Below are 17611 nucleotides of genomic sequence, written 5' to 3' on the forward strand. Positions count from 1 at the left end.
CTCGGTGGGCGTGGCCTGTGGTTAATGGGCGTGGTTTATAATTAGTGGGCGTGGCCGGAACGTATTTATAGGCGTGGTTTACGAGAAGGGGGGCGTGGCCAAAGGAGGGGAAGGGGTTCGGCTGCGCCGCTGCACCGCTGCCTTCCGGGTCGGGCTGAGCCGAGTGGAGCCGGGCCATGGGGCAGATCGAGTGGGCCATGTGGGCCAACGAACAGGCGTTGGCGGCCGGGCTGAGTGAGTGCGGGGTTAAGAGGTTGGGTGATGAGGGGGAAGGGGGGTCGAAAGGCTGAATATGGGATGGGGATGCAGGGATATGGGGAGGGGGTTTAGGGGTAGGGGGGCAGGGTTGAGGATGCAGGGCTGTGGAGATGGGATATGGAGAGGGGTTCGAGCCCTCGCCCCACGCAGCGACCCCTGGCTGCGTCCCCCCCGAGCCGCTCCCCTCGCCCCCCCCCCCCTCCAGCCCGTTTTGGCCCAACCCCCCCCCGGGGATGGAGGAAGTGAGCGGCAACGAGGACGCGGAAGAGCTGACGAGTCTATCGTCCCCATCGTGTGTCACCGTGGGTCTCCCACGCTGTCCCCCCGCCATGCCACTACCGGGAGTTAAACCCCCCCCCCCGTTCCCTGCTCGGGCTCCTGAGGGTCCCATCGCGGAGCGTCCCCCCGATGTCCCCACTCGTTGGAGGTGCCGGGGGTGGCAGCCATGTCCCCGCTGTCCCGCAGTCATGCTGACCGGAGGAGTCGTGGCGGTGGCTGGGCAGTTCAAGGGCTGGTACTTCGCTGCGTACGCCATGTATCCTTATGGGACTCGGGGTGGGAGGGGGCACCTGACCCTGTGCAGGCGGGGAGGGGAGGGGGGGGTCCTACATCTCCTTCCCACTCTTTGGCCCCACATCGTTCCATTCCTGCTCCTTTCCCTACAGAATTCACCCCCACCCTTGACCACATTACTGCCCCACTCCCTATGGATCTCACCCCCTACCCTTGGCTCCCAACACCCTTTTCCTTGACCCCCCCCCCCCCCCCTCCAACTCAGTGCTGCAGGTGCCTTCGTCTGCCTGCTGGAGTACCCACGCAGCAAGAGGCAGAAGGGCTCCACCATGGAGCGCTGGTGAGTGATGGGGTGGCATTGGGGTTCCTATGTGTTGGGGGGGTCCTTTAGGGCTGGGTGCCCCCCCTGACTCTGCATATTACCCCACAGTGGCCAGAGGTACATGACGGCAGTGCTGAAGGTGTTTGGACCGCTCACCCGGAATTATTACATCCGTGCCATCCTGCATGCAGCGTGAGTGGGGTTGGGGATGGGGGGGGCACACCCTGGACCACCCCCTTCACCTTCCCTTGTGCTCTCAGGCTGGCCGTCCCTGCTGGCTTCCTGCTTTCCACCATCCTGGGCACTGTCTGTCTGGGCATTGCCAGTGGCATCTACCTGCTGGTGAGCTGCTCTGGGGGGGCAGGGGGTGGTGATGGGGTTGAAGGACAGGGTTTCCCCACTGACTGCCCCCTTCCCCCCCCCCCCCGGCCCTGCAGGCAGCTGTGCGTGGGGAGGAGTGGCGACCCATTGAGCAGAAGCCCCGGGAGCGGCCCCATATGGGGGACACCATCAAGCAGCCCCCCAGCAACCCCCCACCGCGACCCCCTGCTGATGCACGCAGGAAGCAGATGGTCGAAGTGGGGGGGCAGGTGAACCCCATCCCCGTAGAGGTTGAGTAACACAGAGCAGGGGGTCCCTGCTGCTGCACTCACTTCCCAGCTGCACCCCTCACCCCCCCACTGGTCCCCAAACCCCTGGGGGGGGGGGTCTTTCTCCCCAGCTCCTGGGTGATTTCAGAATCCCTGGAGGCTGTTGAGATGCCCTCCCCATATCCCAGGGGACTCTGCCAGCCACACAGCCCCACTGTGCTGCTGGGGTTCACGCAGCTCTGCTCGCTGCACCACCTCTTCACATTTTGTATGTTGTCATTTTTTTTTTTCCTTCTTTTCTTTTTTCTCTGGTTGCTTTTTACAATAAAAGGACCAAAAGGCCCCAGATCCTTCCTGACCCCACCGCATTCATTGCCCCCTGTGCCCTGGATTAGAGGTGGGAGCTCGATGCCCAGATCTTTAGTGATCCCACCGATGGGACAAACCTGGAGTGGGGACAGGCTTGAGGATACGTGGTCCCCAGAGGTGACACCCAGCCCCTTACCCCCTCCCTCCCCCCCCAGCACCCATGGGTGCTCTGAAGATACGTGGGACAACCCCTGTAGGTGGCGCTGAGCCCATGGGATGTGAGTGCCCAGGGCAGAGCTGTGGGAAAGGAGTGGGTGGTGATGGGGTGCTTGTGTGGGGTTGTCCTCCTGTTCTCCCCATTGCTTCCCCCTTCTCCTGGGTGTGCCTTGGGGATGGCAGATGCCCCCCAGCATCCACTGGGGGTTACCCAAAGCACCTTCATCCCTGCATCTTTGGCACCTCCCCTCCAGCATCCACGGGGCACAACTGGGGGGACCTGTGCTCCTCTGCCCCTTGCCCTCCCAGTTATCCCAGCGTGGCACATTGGGAGTCAGGCTTTTATTTTCAGGCTGCACACTGCCGGCGTTAAATAGCTCACGGAGGTCTCAATAAATAGCACTGAGGGGGAATAAATAACTGGGAAGCACCCGGGGAGGGCTGCAGGTACGGGCTGAGGCTGAGCCCAGGGCTGCTGCCTTATGGGGAAGGTTAGGGGAGGGTGAGCAATAAATACGGGGTTACAAAAATAAATCCCCCAGCGGGCATCATAAATAACTCATAAATAAATGGTGATGGGGTCGAGGAGGAGGACGGGGTGGGAGGAACGAGTGCTCTAAAACAAGCACGAGGAGGGTGACACGGTCACGGGGTCGGGGGTGCTCCGAGGGAGCGGGCTCAGCGGCCGGTGCGGGGCAGGACGCAGGTGCAGCCCACGGGCACACGGATGTAATCCACCTCGAAGGTGATGAGGCCGGGGCTGGAGGGACGCGGGCAGGGTTTGCGGCGCAGCACCATCATGGTCTGGTGGATGAGCACCGAGTTGAGCGCCGTCGTCTCCCTCCCTGTCTTCACATCCACGCAGCCGGTGCACAGGCACTCGGCGAAGGCCAGCTTGCGTGGGTAGCGGTCCTCGTCCTCGTCGATGCTGCAAGAAGGGCAAGGTGGTGAGCAGCCGCCCCTCTGTGTCCATCCCTCTCTGTCCTTCTCCATCCCACTGTGTCTAATTCTCTCCATCCCGCTGTATACTACCTGCTCTGCCCCTCTGCATCCATCCCACTCCATACCGCTGTGCCCATTGCTATCCAACCCGTTATTTCCATCCCATTCCACCCCAGTGCTCGTTCCTGTCCATCCTGCTGCGTCCTACTGTGTTCATCCTTATTCATCCCTCTCCATCTCTGTGTTCATCCCGCTGTGTCCGTTCTGCTCCATTCCACTCTGTCTGTCCCCCTGTTCCCATCCCTCTCCATCCCATTGCATCCATCTCTCTCCATCCTGCTGTGTCCCTCCCTCTCAATCCCGTTGCATCCAGCCCTCTCCATCCCAATGTGTTCACCCCCCTCTATTCCACGGTGCTCATCCTTCTTCATCCCACTGCGTCCATCCCGCTGTGTCCATCCCTCTCCATCCCTCTGTGCCCATCCCTCTCCATTCTGCTGTATCCCAGTCCATCCCTCTCCGTCCCACTATGCCCATCCCTCTCCATCCCATTGCATCCAGCTCTCTCCATCCCTCTGTGCCCATCCCTCTCCATCCCTCTCCATTCTGCTGTATCCTACTATACCCATTCCTCTCCATCCCATGGTACCCCTCCTGCTGTACCCCTCTGTGCCCATCCCTCTCCATCCCACGGTGCCCATCCTTCTTCATCCCACTGTACCCCTCCTGCTGTACCCCTCCTGCTGTACCCCTCCCACTGTGCCCATCCCTCTCCATCCCTCTCCATCCCTCTCCATCCCTCTCCATCCCTCTCCATCCCTCTCCATCCCTCTCCATCCCTCTCCATCCCTCTCCATCCCTCTCCATCCCTCTCCATCCCTCTCCATCCCTCTCCATCCCCCACACCCACCGGTACCGCCACGGTGAGATGGATCTCTCGTGGGGCTCACTGTGCAGCCCTGCACGGAGCTGCAGCGTGGGGCAGGAATGCTCTCTGCGTCTCCGTCGCCGTTGGGCGGCCTCGATCTGGGGCACCAACTGCACCGGCACGTGCTGCTCCCAACGCAGGCTGCGGCCCAGGAGGTGTGCAGGGGCCTCTCCATCCCGCAGCTCTGCCGTGCCGTAGCAGCGCACGTGGGGGTGGTGATGCGTGGGGACAGCAGGACGGCGCAGGCAGCAGCACAGCACCACGGCGCTCAGCAGCGCCAGCGCTCCCAGCCAGCCCTGCAAGGGGGGCAGGGGATCAGCTCCGTGTGTGTTACAGCATCGACGCACGGCTGGCATGCAGCACGTGTGTGCACACGCATGTAACGCGCACAATGTAGCTCTGACACGGCTGTGCACCGCATGTGGCAAGCACATCTGTGTGCACGTGGATGCAGGAAGGTGTAACAGATGCACATCACGCATGCAGTTATATTTGCACGCATGTAACGTGCACATCATACATGCTTACAGCACGTATGCAGGCTTACGACCTGTTTACACACAAACTGCACGTGCACGACACATGCAGAATGCTTTGGTGCACGTGTATAACATACGTGTAGATGTAATGGATATGAAACACATACAGACAGAACATATGCACTGTATACAAATGTATGTAACAAGTATGCATACACACACACACACACACACATGTCCATATGCACACATGTAACACTTATACACACATACACACACAGATAAGCACATGTACACACAGAAATGCACATATACACACACATATGTCCATATGCACACATGTAACACTTATACACACATATACACACAGATAAGCACATGTACACACAGAAATGCACATACACACACACACACAGGCCACATGCACACACGTAACGCTTGTGCACATGACACATACGTGCCCATTTAACACATACACACACATAGCACATCTATAAGCACACCCCTCTATGCACACACACATGTACACACATTTAACACATCCATACACACACACAGGTGGAACACATCTATGCACACCCCCCACACATCCATACACACGCATGTAGCACAGCTATGCACACAACCTCTATGTACACACATCCATAGCACACACATCGATACACACACACACATTTAACACCCTTCCACAAACACACACGTATATTTAACACTTTCACACACAAACACACATCTGTGCACATACAGAGGCAGATAGAACACGTCTATACACACACACCACACACCCATGCAGCACATCCATGCATGCACATCTCCATATACACAAACATAACACACCTGTACACACGCCCCTATGCACACATGTTACACACCCATCCACAAACACACATCTGTGCACACACACACACCCCCATAGAACACATCCACACCACACACCTATGCACACACACCCATATCTAGCACATCTATATGCACACAGAGCACATCTATACACATGCACACCATACACAAACACACATCTATGCACACAGAGCACATCTGTACACACACATGCACACAACACATCTCTGTACACACACACACACCATACACACACATGTATGCACAGAGATAGAACACATCTAGACACACATCTATGCACACACACCTCTATACACACACATTAACACATCTATACACACATCTAAGCACACACACCTCTATACACACACATCTGACACATCTATACATGCACACACCATACACAAACATGCATCTGTGCACATAGAGCACATCTGTACACACACATCACACATCCATACACACACATCTAACACACCTGTACACACACACACATCCATACACACACACCATACACACACACCTCAGCACACAGAACACATCTGTGCACACACCCCTGTCTATACAACACACATCCATACCCACACACAGCTGCACTCACACAGATCTCTATACACACACATCTCACACATCTATACACACACATCTGTGCACACACACCCACATACAGCACGTCCATACACACACCTCTATACACACACACCATACACAAACACACATCTGTGCACACATGGCACATCTGTGCACACACATCTATACACGCACACCACACATTTCTGTACACACACATCTATACACAATTCTATGCACACACATACGTATGCACACAGATAGAACACATCTAGACACACGTCTACGCACACACCCCCATATACAGCACATCCATACACACACACCTCTATACACACACATCTGTGTACACACACACAAAATATACACAAACACACCTGTGCACACAGAGCACATCTGTACAGACACATCACACATCTCTATACACACACATGTAGCACACCCATACACACACCATCCACACACATCTAAGCACACAGAACACATCTATACACACACATCTAAGCACACAGAACACATCTATACACACACCTATACACACACCACACATCTCTATGCACACACATCTAACACATCTATGCACACACACGTATGCACACAGAACACATCTGTACACACATCTATACACACACATCACATATCTCTATACACAATCTAACACACCCATACACACACCATACACACATACCTAAGCACACAGAACACACCTATACACACACATCACACATCTCTACACACACAGATCTAACATCTATACACACACCCCATACACACACATGCATGCACACAGAGCACATCTGTACACACACATCTGTACACACACATCCATACCCACACACACAAACACAGCTGCACACACACCTCTCTATACATACACCTCACACATCTATACACACACACACCATACACACACATCTCAGCACACAGAACACATCTATACACACACATCTATACACACACCATCCACACACATCTATACACACAGAGCACATCTATACACACACATCTAAGTACACAGAACACATCTATACACACACACACACACCTGTACACACACACCCCATACGCACGCATGTATGCACACAGAACACATCTATACACACACATCCATACCCACACACACACAAACACAGCTGCACACACACCCCTCTATACACACACCTCACACATCTATACACACACACACACCATACACACACATCTAGGCACACAGAGAACATCCATGTACACACATCTCAGCACACAGAACTCATCTATACACACATCTCTACACCATCCAGGACACAGAGCACATCTATACACACACACACCATACACACACACACCTGTACACACACACACACACCATACACACATCTTAGCACACAGAGCACATCCATACACACACACCCCATATGCACACACGTATGCACACAGAACACATCTATACACACACACACCATGCACACACATCTCAGCACACAGAACACATCTGTACACACACCATACACAGAGCACATCCATACACACATACACACCATACACACACACCTGTACACACACACACACCATACACACACAGCACACACAGCACATCTATACACACACACACACCATACACACACACACACCATACACACACATCTCAGCACACAGAACACATCTATGCACACACACCATACACACACACCTGTACACACACACACACCATACACACATCTCAGCACACAGAGCACATCCATACACACACACACACCATACACACACACCATACACAGACATCTTAGCACACAGAACACATCTATACACACACACACACCATACACAGAGCACATCCATACACACACACACACACCTGTACACACACACACACCATACACACATCTCAGCACACGGAGCACATCTATGCACACACACACATCATACACACACATCTCAGCACACAGAACACATCTATGCACACACACCATACACACACACCTGTACACACACACACACACACCATACACACATCTTAGCACACAGAGCACATCCATACACACACACGCACCATACACACACACCATACACACACATCTTAGCACACAGAGCACATCCATACACACACACACACACACCATACACACACATATGCACACACACACACACCATACACACATCTCAGTACACGGAGCACATCTATGCACACACACACACCATACACACACATCTCAGCACACAGAACACATCTATGCACACACACCATACACACACACCTGTACACACACACACACCATACACACACATCTCAGCACACAGAGCACATCCATACACACACACCATACACACACATCTTAGCACACAGAACACATCTATATACACACACACACACCATACACAGAGCACATCCATACACACACACACACACACACCATACACACACACCTGTACACACACACCCACCATACACACATCTCAGCACACAGAGCACATCCATACACACACACCATACACACACATCTTAGCACACAGAACACATCTATATACACACACACACACCATACACAGAGCACATCCATACACACACACACACACACACCATACACACACACCTGTACACACACACACACCATACACACATCTCAGCACACAGAGCACATCCATACACACACACCATACACACATACCTGTACACACACACACACACCATACACACACATCTCAGCACACAGAGCACATCCATACACACACTCCATACACACACACCATACACACACACACCATACACACACATCTTAGCACACAGAACACATCTATACACACACACACCATACACAGAGCACATCCATACACACACACACACACCATACACACACATATGCACACACACACCCACCATACACACATCTCAGCACACAGAGCACATCCATACACACACACACACCATACACACACACGTATGCACCCACAACACCCCCATACCCACACACCTATGCACACAGCCCTATGCACACACATCCCTACCCACACACCCACAGCACACTGCACACACACACACCTCTATACCCACACATCTCACCCCCCCCCAATCTATCCATACCCTCCCCCCCCCACACACACAACCCCCCCCCCAGCCGCAGCACTGTGCACACAGCTCCTGCCATGCACGCACCACCCCGTTCACACTCCCTCCCTCCTTCCCCCCCCTTCCCCCCCCCGGCTGCCCCCCAGCGTTACCATGGGCTGCAGGACGTCGTCGGGCTGCTCGGAGCTGCAACCTGCCGCGGCCCCGAGTGGCAGCGCCGCCGCCGTCCCCGCCTTTATATAGGGTTAGTGCAGGTGATGTACACACACCTGGAAACTCCAGCTCGGGCTGCCTTCCTCCTCCCAACAGCCGCGGCACTTCCTTCTCCCGGCGTGTCCCAGCCCTACGAGGAGGGGAGCTGGGAAAGCAGCCGGCCTCGGCCCGCTGTGCGTGTGCCGGGAGGGGGAAACGGGCAAACAGGGCTTCGGTAGGACGGCCGTGGGGTTTTTGGGGTCACAGACTAAAGAAGCCGGGGTGATGGTGGATAGGAATACGAATGGGGTCGCCGGGTGAAGCCCACCGGCACGCTGATCCCCTTAGGGAAGCCAAGCTGCCGTGCCGAGGACGGGACGATCCCCGGAGCTGTCACTGCGCCGCTCCGTTGCGCAAGCTGAGCGGTGATATCACCGTCACGTTCCGGGGCTGCTGTGAACCTGGAGCAGAAATCCCAAATTGGGCAACCTTGGAAAGGGCTGAGGTGGGAGATTTTGGGGGGTAAAGGGGCTCGGGTAATGGGGGGGGTGTCAACCAACCGCCCCCCGGCCCCATAGGGCTGCTTATAGGGGGGTTAAAAAGCACGGGATGCCCGAGGTGACAGAGAGAGGAGGAACTGGTTATCAAAATACTTTATTTCAGGGCAGATCCCTCAAAAAAACAAAAAAAAAAAAACAGAAAAAAAAAACAAAAAAAAAAAAAAGGAAAAAAAAAAAAAACCAACCAACCAAACCCAACAGGAGAAAAGGAGACAGACATCCCACAAAAGGCCTTCGGGGCTCCTTTCCGCTCAACTCAAAGCAGCCGAGGCTTCAAATAAAAGACAGGTCGCTTTCCCAATGGGGACTTTTAGAGTCAAGAATATATATATATTTTTGTTCCTGGTTGGGGGGGGGGGGGGAAGGGGGCAGGATGTCGCCAGTAGTTCACAGCAGTTTTCGGCTCTCTCGTTACACAGTATATAGAACTGCATGGCTGATGACACTCAACACACAGCAGGGCTAACTAGGATACAACTGGAGGCTTAGCAAAGAGGAGAGGGCGGAGAGAGGAAGAGGGGGAAGCAGTGAGAGCATCCCATGGGGCTGGAGTCCTCTGTGCATAATTTACATGGAAAATAAAAGAAGGGGGGGAAGAGGAGGGGAGGGGGGGGGGGGGGGGGGGGGGGGGGGGTGGGTGGGTGACCCCCATCCTGGCGCCAGCACGGGCTGCCCTGCCCCACAGGGAGCCACAGGGCGTCACAGCGCTGACCAACATCCATCTTTATTTCTCTTTTTTTTTTTTGTGTGTGTGTGTTTTTTTTCTTTTTTTTTTTTTCTCTTTTCTTTTTTTTCTTTTTTTTTTTTTTAAAAGAACCGCAGCCAAAAAAAAAAAAATCAAGACAGAACTGCAAAATCCCAAAAGTGGCCGCTTTGCTGCTATTTATAAAAACGTGAACAGTCACTGCAGGGCAGCATTATACTTTCCCAGGGATTTTGGCTCGCTTGCGAGCGATGGCATCTTCCACTGCTTTGAGCTGTTTGAGGAGCTCCTCACGCCGCGACAGCGTGCTGGATTTGCCCCCCTTGGCACCTGCAGGGCCGGGCTCTGTTGCTTTGCCTGGGATGCTCGTTACTTTGCTGGAGCTCTTGGACTGCGGCGAGAGCTGGCGCTTCCTGCGGGAGAGAAGGCACAGAGAGGTGAGCTGGGGGCTGATTGATGGAAACAAAGCTCACCCTGGGTAGAGATGAGGCCTTGGTGTAGCAAAGCAGCTGGAAGAGAGGGAGCCTGAGAGGTCAGCTCGGTGCCACAGCCCCGTAGGGCTGTGCTGATGGCGTGGCAGCTGTTGTGGTCTCCATTGTGTCCCTGTGGTGCAGATCTGGCACTGCGGGGGTCCCTCCTCACACCCCACACTCCTTTCTGTTCTGACAAAGCAGCAGTGACCCAAACAGCCTCAAAGACTTGTGAATAGCCACCGACCTCCCACCTCTGGGAATCCACTGCTCCTTAACCAGCTCACAGCAGTGCCAACACAAACAGCAGCAGAGGCAGCATCAGCAAGGATGCTGCGAACACCACAAGACAGTAAAGGCTGAGGTTCCTCTTTCACACAAGAAAACGGGACCTCTTTTCCTGGCTCAGAATAGGGTTGTGGTAGCTGGGGCTAGATTTTGGCTTGGGAAGACTCTGACACACAGAAGTTGAGGCTCGCTCCTGCCCCAGGCTGGGCAGAAGGGATGACAGGAGGCCCACTGGCCAGGGGTGCTTGTCCACGGAGATCCCTGATATGACACCAGGGAAATGCAAGGCACTGCAGTCTGGCTCTGGGTGAGGAGGACCGAGGAAGCTTTAGATGTGCCACTCCACAGCCCTTTAGCCAAAGGGCTCAGTGTGCAGCACAGCCCCAGGCCCCTGCAGCTGCACATCCAGTTCTGCAGTGGGACATTCCCAGCAGCAGATGCCTTGCCAAGACACGGACATGAGCTGGCCACATCACCAGAGGGGATGGAATGGCACCAGCCATCACCCACCTGCTCGCCCCAGGGCCCGGATCTAACCTCTCCAGCAGGCCAAGCTAAGAAGAAAGGAAGGGCACCCACAGAGGAGTTCAGCAGAAGCAGGAAGGGGCTGCAGTTTCTCTCTCACAATGCTAACATGAAGCAGAGGCACGACTGAGCTCGCATCTAACCCAGTTGGCTCCTCTTGACGGAACTGACCTCAAGAAACCCCCCGGGCTCCTGCTTGTTTCTGAGCCGGAACAGCTTAGTGGCAGCTTCTGCATGAACCCCTGAGCACCTCTGGCTCCTGCCCAAGAGCTCTGCGTCCTTCCTCTCTCTGTGCCTCCATAGCAACAACTGGAAACTGCTACAGTCAGAGAGCCTCAGAACTGCCCCAAGAGGAGGAACCGCTGGAGAAATGTGAAGGAGCACAAGAGCTTCTCAAGCAAGACACCAGGAATGCCCACCTTCCCTGTGCGAGCCTCACCTCACCTGAGAAAGGCTTGAGAGCACAGGGTCTTCTCTGCAGGGCTGTGCCTTCAGGGAGATGAGGCCTCTCGCCACAAGCCCTGGCTTTGGCTCTTCTGCCCCCAGCCTTATCCCCAGACACCTCTGAGCACAAGCAGGCACTCACCTGTCTGCCTGTGCAGGAGATGGTTTTGGGTTCTGGCCCCTCTGCCGCTCCTGTTTGGGTGATGAAGCTCTCCCAGTCGCCTTCCTGTCGCGAGAGCCTACCAGGAAAATAAAAGGTGAGATGTTCTTGCTCGTCACTGAGCTCTGCTTGCAAACCTGTGGGGCAGCTGCACCCCAATGCACCAAACCGGTGCTCCATTATCCCCAGGCAGACCATCCAGTTTGTACAACGGGCATGCAGGCGCCGACGCTGGCTCTGCATCAGCCACAGCTAACAGGGTGTGTGAGCTGCACGAGAAGCCCAGGCTGAGCGTGGTGCAGGTTTGGCCACAGCAAAGTTACAGAAAGAGGGATGTGATGCTCAGGGTGCCCTCATCCGCTCCGTGCCACAATACTTCTGCACAAGCTGCACTCACGCTCAGTCAGGGCTACAGTCCTGGTCTAAAAAATGTTATCATGTATTGTATCATGTTTAGAGAGCAAATTAAGTGCACAACTACGTCTAGAACTATAAAATCAGCACAGTTTACTAGATCATTCACCTGTCTGCAGCCCAGCACCTGTGAACTACATCCCAGTGAACTTCAGCCTCACCGAGTCCCTTCCACACTGCAGTAGTTGAATGCAATCAGGTTATTAGCACAGAAATTTTTTTCTGGCTAGCACCCAGAGTCAACAAGATACACCTACAGCTGAGACAACAGGGAAAACAACATCACGTGTCAGCACTGGTTCGCTACGTCAAAACCAGGCATCTCTGGCCATCCACTCCCCTCTTGTTCTTTGCATGCAGTCCCTCTCAATGCAGCATATGAGCTGGGTTTTCCAAGATGCTAATAGTGCTGCTGAGGACTCAGACACAGGAGGACACTTGGAAAGCCTGTGTCTTTCTAAACACGCAGGGCAGATCAGATTGTGTCACACACGAGTGGGGAAATCATCTCATTTCACAGGATGGATGATGCAGCCGAGTATTGCACTCATCCTGGAGCCCTGGCAGCCTGCACTCCCTCTCCAAGCACTGCCAGAACCTCTATCAGGAGGCTGAGATCCTGTTGTGATACACAGAAATACAGGGTGAAGACCCTGAGAACTCAGCAGCCACAAGCAGTGCCGTTAGAGGAGGATGGGCAGCCTTCGTGGGACAGATGGACATGTACCTACAGTGGAGATGGAAAATAAGGGCTGCTTTGGTTTCTCAGAGGGAGTTACACAGACACAGTGGAGCCAGGCACTGGCAAGGCACACCACAAGACAGCTAGGCACAGCCAGGCCCAGGGCTGACCTCACCTCGCTGACTTCACAGGCAGACCGCAGCATCTCACCTCCACCATGTTGTTGCAGCAGGACAGCTAATCTGCCCACGTTATCTGAGGGTTTGGGAGGGCACACGCCTGCAGTTAACCCCTGCAGCAAGGGGACTCCCAGAGGACGCTGTCCCTTGAGCTGGGCTGCCTCTAGCAGCAGAGGGACCCCTCGGAGGGCTGTGTCTCACCTCTGTCTGGTGACAGGTTCGCCCGTTTGGCAGGAGGAGAGGTCGGCCTGTCTTTGTCTGCTGGCTCGTATCTCTTCCTGCTTCCTTTGTCAGCTGCCTAAATGGGATGAAAGAGACAGCAGGACTGAGCAGCCGTTTCCCTCCAGGGAGGGAAGTGAGCAGGTGATTTCCTGTGACAGGTGCCAGCCACGCGCTGGCTCACCAACACCAGCACATCTCTGTGATTAAACTCTGTGCATACCAGCCCCCACCATCACTGCCACCAAGGACAGCAAATGCCAACCAGCTGTGCCTTCCAGCACCCGGTGCCAGCCGGTCGTTAGGTGTAATTGCACACTCCTCCCTGCAGAGCATGCTTCACAGACTCGATAAAGATACCCTACGTCACAGCACAGGGAAGTAGGGAAAACTGCAGCCTCAGACTGCAATGGGGAATTCAGACAAAACAAAAAATAAATAACCACGTGAACACTTCAAAACCAGGAACCAACCACGTGATGGGAGCCAACGCCCCGCTCCAGCACAAAGCCCCACGAGGCCAAACTCTCACATGATCCAAGACAGTTCCCCTGCTGAAGGCACTCAACTGGGGCACGGGGCTCAGTGCTTCCAGCTGCCGCATGCAGCAGTCACCACTTTTACCTCCTGACTCAGTTAATGACTTGCCAGCAGTCGGCTCTGGAGCAGGCCAGCAGGAGGACAGCTCACTGCCAGCACGCCTTCAGCGGGCAAGGCCCTAGCACATGTGGGACCTGCATCTGCAGCCTTCGAGAAAGCAGGGAACAGCCCTTGAAGCTGCAGCAGGAATGCGCCCCAGGGGAGCCGCCAACACGGTCCCAAGCCCCAGCCACCGCAGGGTGTGTGCTGCCAGACAGGTTCTGTCTGCAGCCTCGCCAATCCCAGCTGCAGACCTACCTGCTGAGCTCATCCTCGCAGCACTGGCCCCAGAGCTCCCTTTTCCAGCCCGTGGCCCTGCAGCTGGTCCCATCCCTCGGACCCCTGAGCGCAAGGAACCGCAGCCACCCCTGCTCTCACCTTATTCAAGAGCGTCAGTTTGATCTCTTTGTGAGCACTGAAGCCCCCTTGCTGGGCCTGGGGGGCCGTAGGCTGCTGGGCCTGGAGGAGCTGCTGGGATTTGCCCCCCTGGGTGGGCTTGGCTGCTTTCAGCTGAGCAGGCACGTCCCGTTTCCGTTTCTCCTCTTTAGCGCTATCTTCTTTTTTCGACTTTCCTGTTGAAACCAAAGTGCAGATGGAGTGGTTTGTAACCAGTTCCTTTCTCCTGCCCTCCCTTTGGGAGGATGCTGCTCCATCACAGACTGAAAATGCCCACACAGTTAGCACTGCACGTGGCCCCAAGTTCAAAAGATCCAGGAAGCCATAACTTCCGCAGGGGGAACACTTAACGTAAGGACAAAGAACAAAAAGCTCTCACTGCTACCTCTGCTGCTGTCAAAAAAAGAACAGGGGACGTGCAACACGATGCTGGATCCATCCAGAAGATTGGGCATCAGAGGTGCAGAGGTGAAAGGGAACAAAACGAGGCGAGGGAACATCAGGCAGAACGCGAGGGCACGAGAAAGCAGCTTTAGAGCCACAGCTACATGGAGGAAAGCTCTGCATCTTCCCTTCTCCGTGATCCTCAGGGGAAGCCTCTGGACTCCCTTAGCCCACCCCAAGCCCTTGTGAGCTGCTCAACCATCTTCCAGGGGCCCGGAGCATCACCAAACTGTCTGCACACCTCTCCCTTTCTTTACCCAGGGCCCCTTAGAGAAGAAAAACAAACAAAAAAAGCAAACCAGGTACCTCTACCTTTCTTCTGCTGTGCAGGGGTTGGGGATCGAGAGCTGGCTGAGGAGACAGGGCTGGCCAGGTCTGCATACATGTCTTCCGAGTCGGCGCTGCGCACAGAGCTGCTGCTGGAGGAGGCACTGGAGACAGAAGAAACGCTGCTCACACTCAGGGACCTGGAAAGAGCCAAGAACCCACTGCAGTCAGGAACGGGAGGAGAAGGCAGCACTGAGACAGATGCCTTTGTTTTAATTCCCCAAAACAGAGAGGCTGGGATGTCAGCTCCCAGGGCAGGAAGTATCCAACAAAAGGACAAAAGCTCCTGGGGGGCTGGCAATAGGAAAATCTAGAATGTGTCAGATGGAAGTCCGGAAAGTACTGTTTATTTACTGTTTATTTATAAACAGGATTAAGGCAACAAACTTAAACAGGTCACTGTTACTCCAGTAAACAAAAAGTGAAAGCAGGGTGTGTGCTAGCATGTACATGTCAGCACTGAGGTTCAGGTTGTCAAGGGTTTCCCAGCAGTGTTTTTGTTGCTCGGTACACATTTATTCATGGAGGCTTTCAACACCTCGAGCCCTACTGCCCACATCTCCCCAGGGTACAGGAGAGCCCAGCTGCCTGCTCTGAGGATGCACATACTGTCAGGAGTGGTAATGACAGGGAAGGAAGCCTGTAAGATGGCTATCTGCTCGTGGAGTCACAACACCACGAATGTCAGACAGTCCTACTTACTTGAGAAAGACTTTGTACTTGGGAACACGCTACACAGGGCTAAGCACAAGTGGACTCCCCTGCAGGAGCAAGTCTCCAGCATAGCTGTGCTCAAATCCCAGCCAGGTAAGAGCTGGCTCACACACAGCCACTGCCAGGCAGGACCAGCTGTATGCTAACCCCATGAATATTTATGCAGCCTCTCCAGCAGGTTCTGCAGGCAAGAGTCAGGCTCACTCACCAAAAGCTGGGCTGTGCACAACCACACAGCCTGCAGCAGCCACAACGCAGACATGCCCTGCAACAAGCTGCAAAGTTGCTACCCATGGGTATCCATGCCAGAGCCAGAGCTGAGCCCTGGGAGAAGGGCTTGCTGAAGGCACAACAGCGACTGGATGAGCCACAATCTTTGGGAAAGCTCCTGCTTGCTTATGTGACAGCAAACTTGGCTTGGGTACAGACTATTTCCTAGAAGTTTCCTCCTTGTCTACGCACCTGCAAAAGCAACCAGTGCAGCCCGGTGCCACACAAGCAACACCTGCGCTGCAGTTTTGCACACATCTCTTCTCAAGCCCTCGTGCAGCAGGGCAGTGCACAGCTGAGTGCTCTCTGAACTTCTTGCATCACCCCTGCCTGATCTGATGAAGGCAACAGGCACGTTGTAAACAAGCCTGCATTTCCGTAAAATAACGCGGATATTGAACCTGGGAGTTTCACACAGCTCAGATATGCGAATTACAGCTGGGCTGAGCCAAATCCTGTTTTATCCACTGGCTTTAGGCAGGTCTAGCTGTATGCCTGCACTTCCTTACTGGGAAGCTTCACATTTCAAGGCCGCCTCTGAAGTTCCAGGGATTCCTGCGTACCAGAGACGCAAGAGGGCTGAAAGGAAGGACTTGAAAGAGATTGATCTGATGACTTTTTACTGGAGGGAGTTAGCTGTTTACAGATCTCACAGACTAACAGCCACTGAACTAGTCACTCGGGGCTAAATGCAAAGGGAACTGGTCATGCAACTTCACAGCAAAGCAAAAATATCATTAGTGAGGCCTTTTAGGTGTTTTCTGACCCACCTTCCTGCTGGGCCCAGCATCTTCCCTAAGGACATCCAGTAACTGGAGGGAACGGAGGTTTAGAATTGCAAAGCTCCACAGACCAAAACTGTTACCTTGTAAATAAATTAAGATGTGGGGTGGTTTGGTTTTTGGTTTTGTTTTGTTTTTTTCTTTCCCACAGCAAGACAAAATGTTAAGCTAAGACCTGGAGAAACAGCTTTAG

At 54.1% G+C, this 17611-nt stretch overlaps 3 protein-coding genes across 3 annotated transcripts in view; 1 reads left to right on the forward strand and 2 right to left on the reverse strand.

Moving 5' to 3' along the window:
* Window positions 1–176: 176 nt before the first annotated feature.
* Window positions 177–1818, forward strand: CYBA (cytochrome b-245 alpha chain; the record flags this gene model as incomplete). Its single annotated transcript, XM_079541496.1, has 6 exons — window positions 177–234; window positions 724–793; window positions 1037–1111; window positions 1202–1285; window positions 1354–1435; window positions 1531–1818. The coding sequence occupies 6 exons, from the start codon at window positions 177–179 to the stop codon at window positions 1711–1713; spliced, it is 552 nt and encodes a 183-aa protein (XP_079397622.1). The 3' UTR covers window positions 1714–1818.
* A 1068-nt stretch (window positions 1819–2886) lies between these two features.
* IL17C (interleukin 17C) lies at window positions 2887–4434 on the reverse strand (the record flags this gene model as incomplete). Its single annotated transcript, XM_079541294.1, has 2 exons — window positions 2887–3136; window positions 4061–4434. The coding sequence occupies 2 exons, from the start codon at window positions 4432–4434 to the stop codon at window positions 2887–2889; spliced, it is 624 nt and encodes a 207-aa protein (XP_079397420.1).
* A 6245-nt stretch (window positions 4435–10679) lies between these two features.
* The window catches only part of ZC3H18 (zinc finger CCCH-type containing 18), a gene marked incomplete at both ends in the record, with an annotated part of 39693 nt that continues 32761 nt past the window's right edge, over window positions 10680–17611 (reverse strand). Inside the window, 5 exons of the mRNA XM_079541271.1 lie at window positions 10680–10878; window positions 12335–12431; window positions 13829–13925; window positions 14864–15057; window positions 15632–15792. Coding sequence (XP_079397397.1) covers window positions 10680–10878; window positions 12335–12431; window positions 13829–13925; window positions 14864–15057; window positions 15632–15792 — 748 coding nt within the window. The remainder of the gene's footprint in view (window positions 10879–12334; window positions 12432–13828; window positions 13926–14863; window positions 15058–15631; window positions 15793–17611) is intronic.

Source organism: Tetrao urogallus (genome assembly GCF_951394365.1).
Source record: "Tetrao urogallus genome assembly, chromosome: 12".
Taxonomy (NCBI): domain Eukaryota; kingdom Metazoa; phylum Chordata; class Aves; order Galliformes; family Phasianidae; genus Tetrao; species Tetrao urogallus.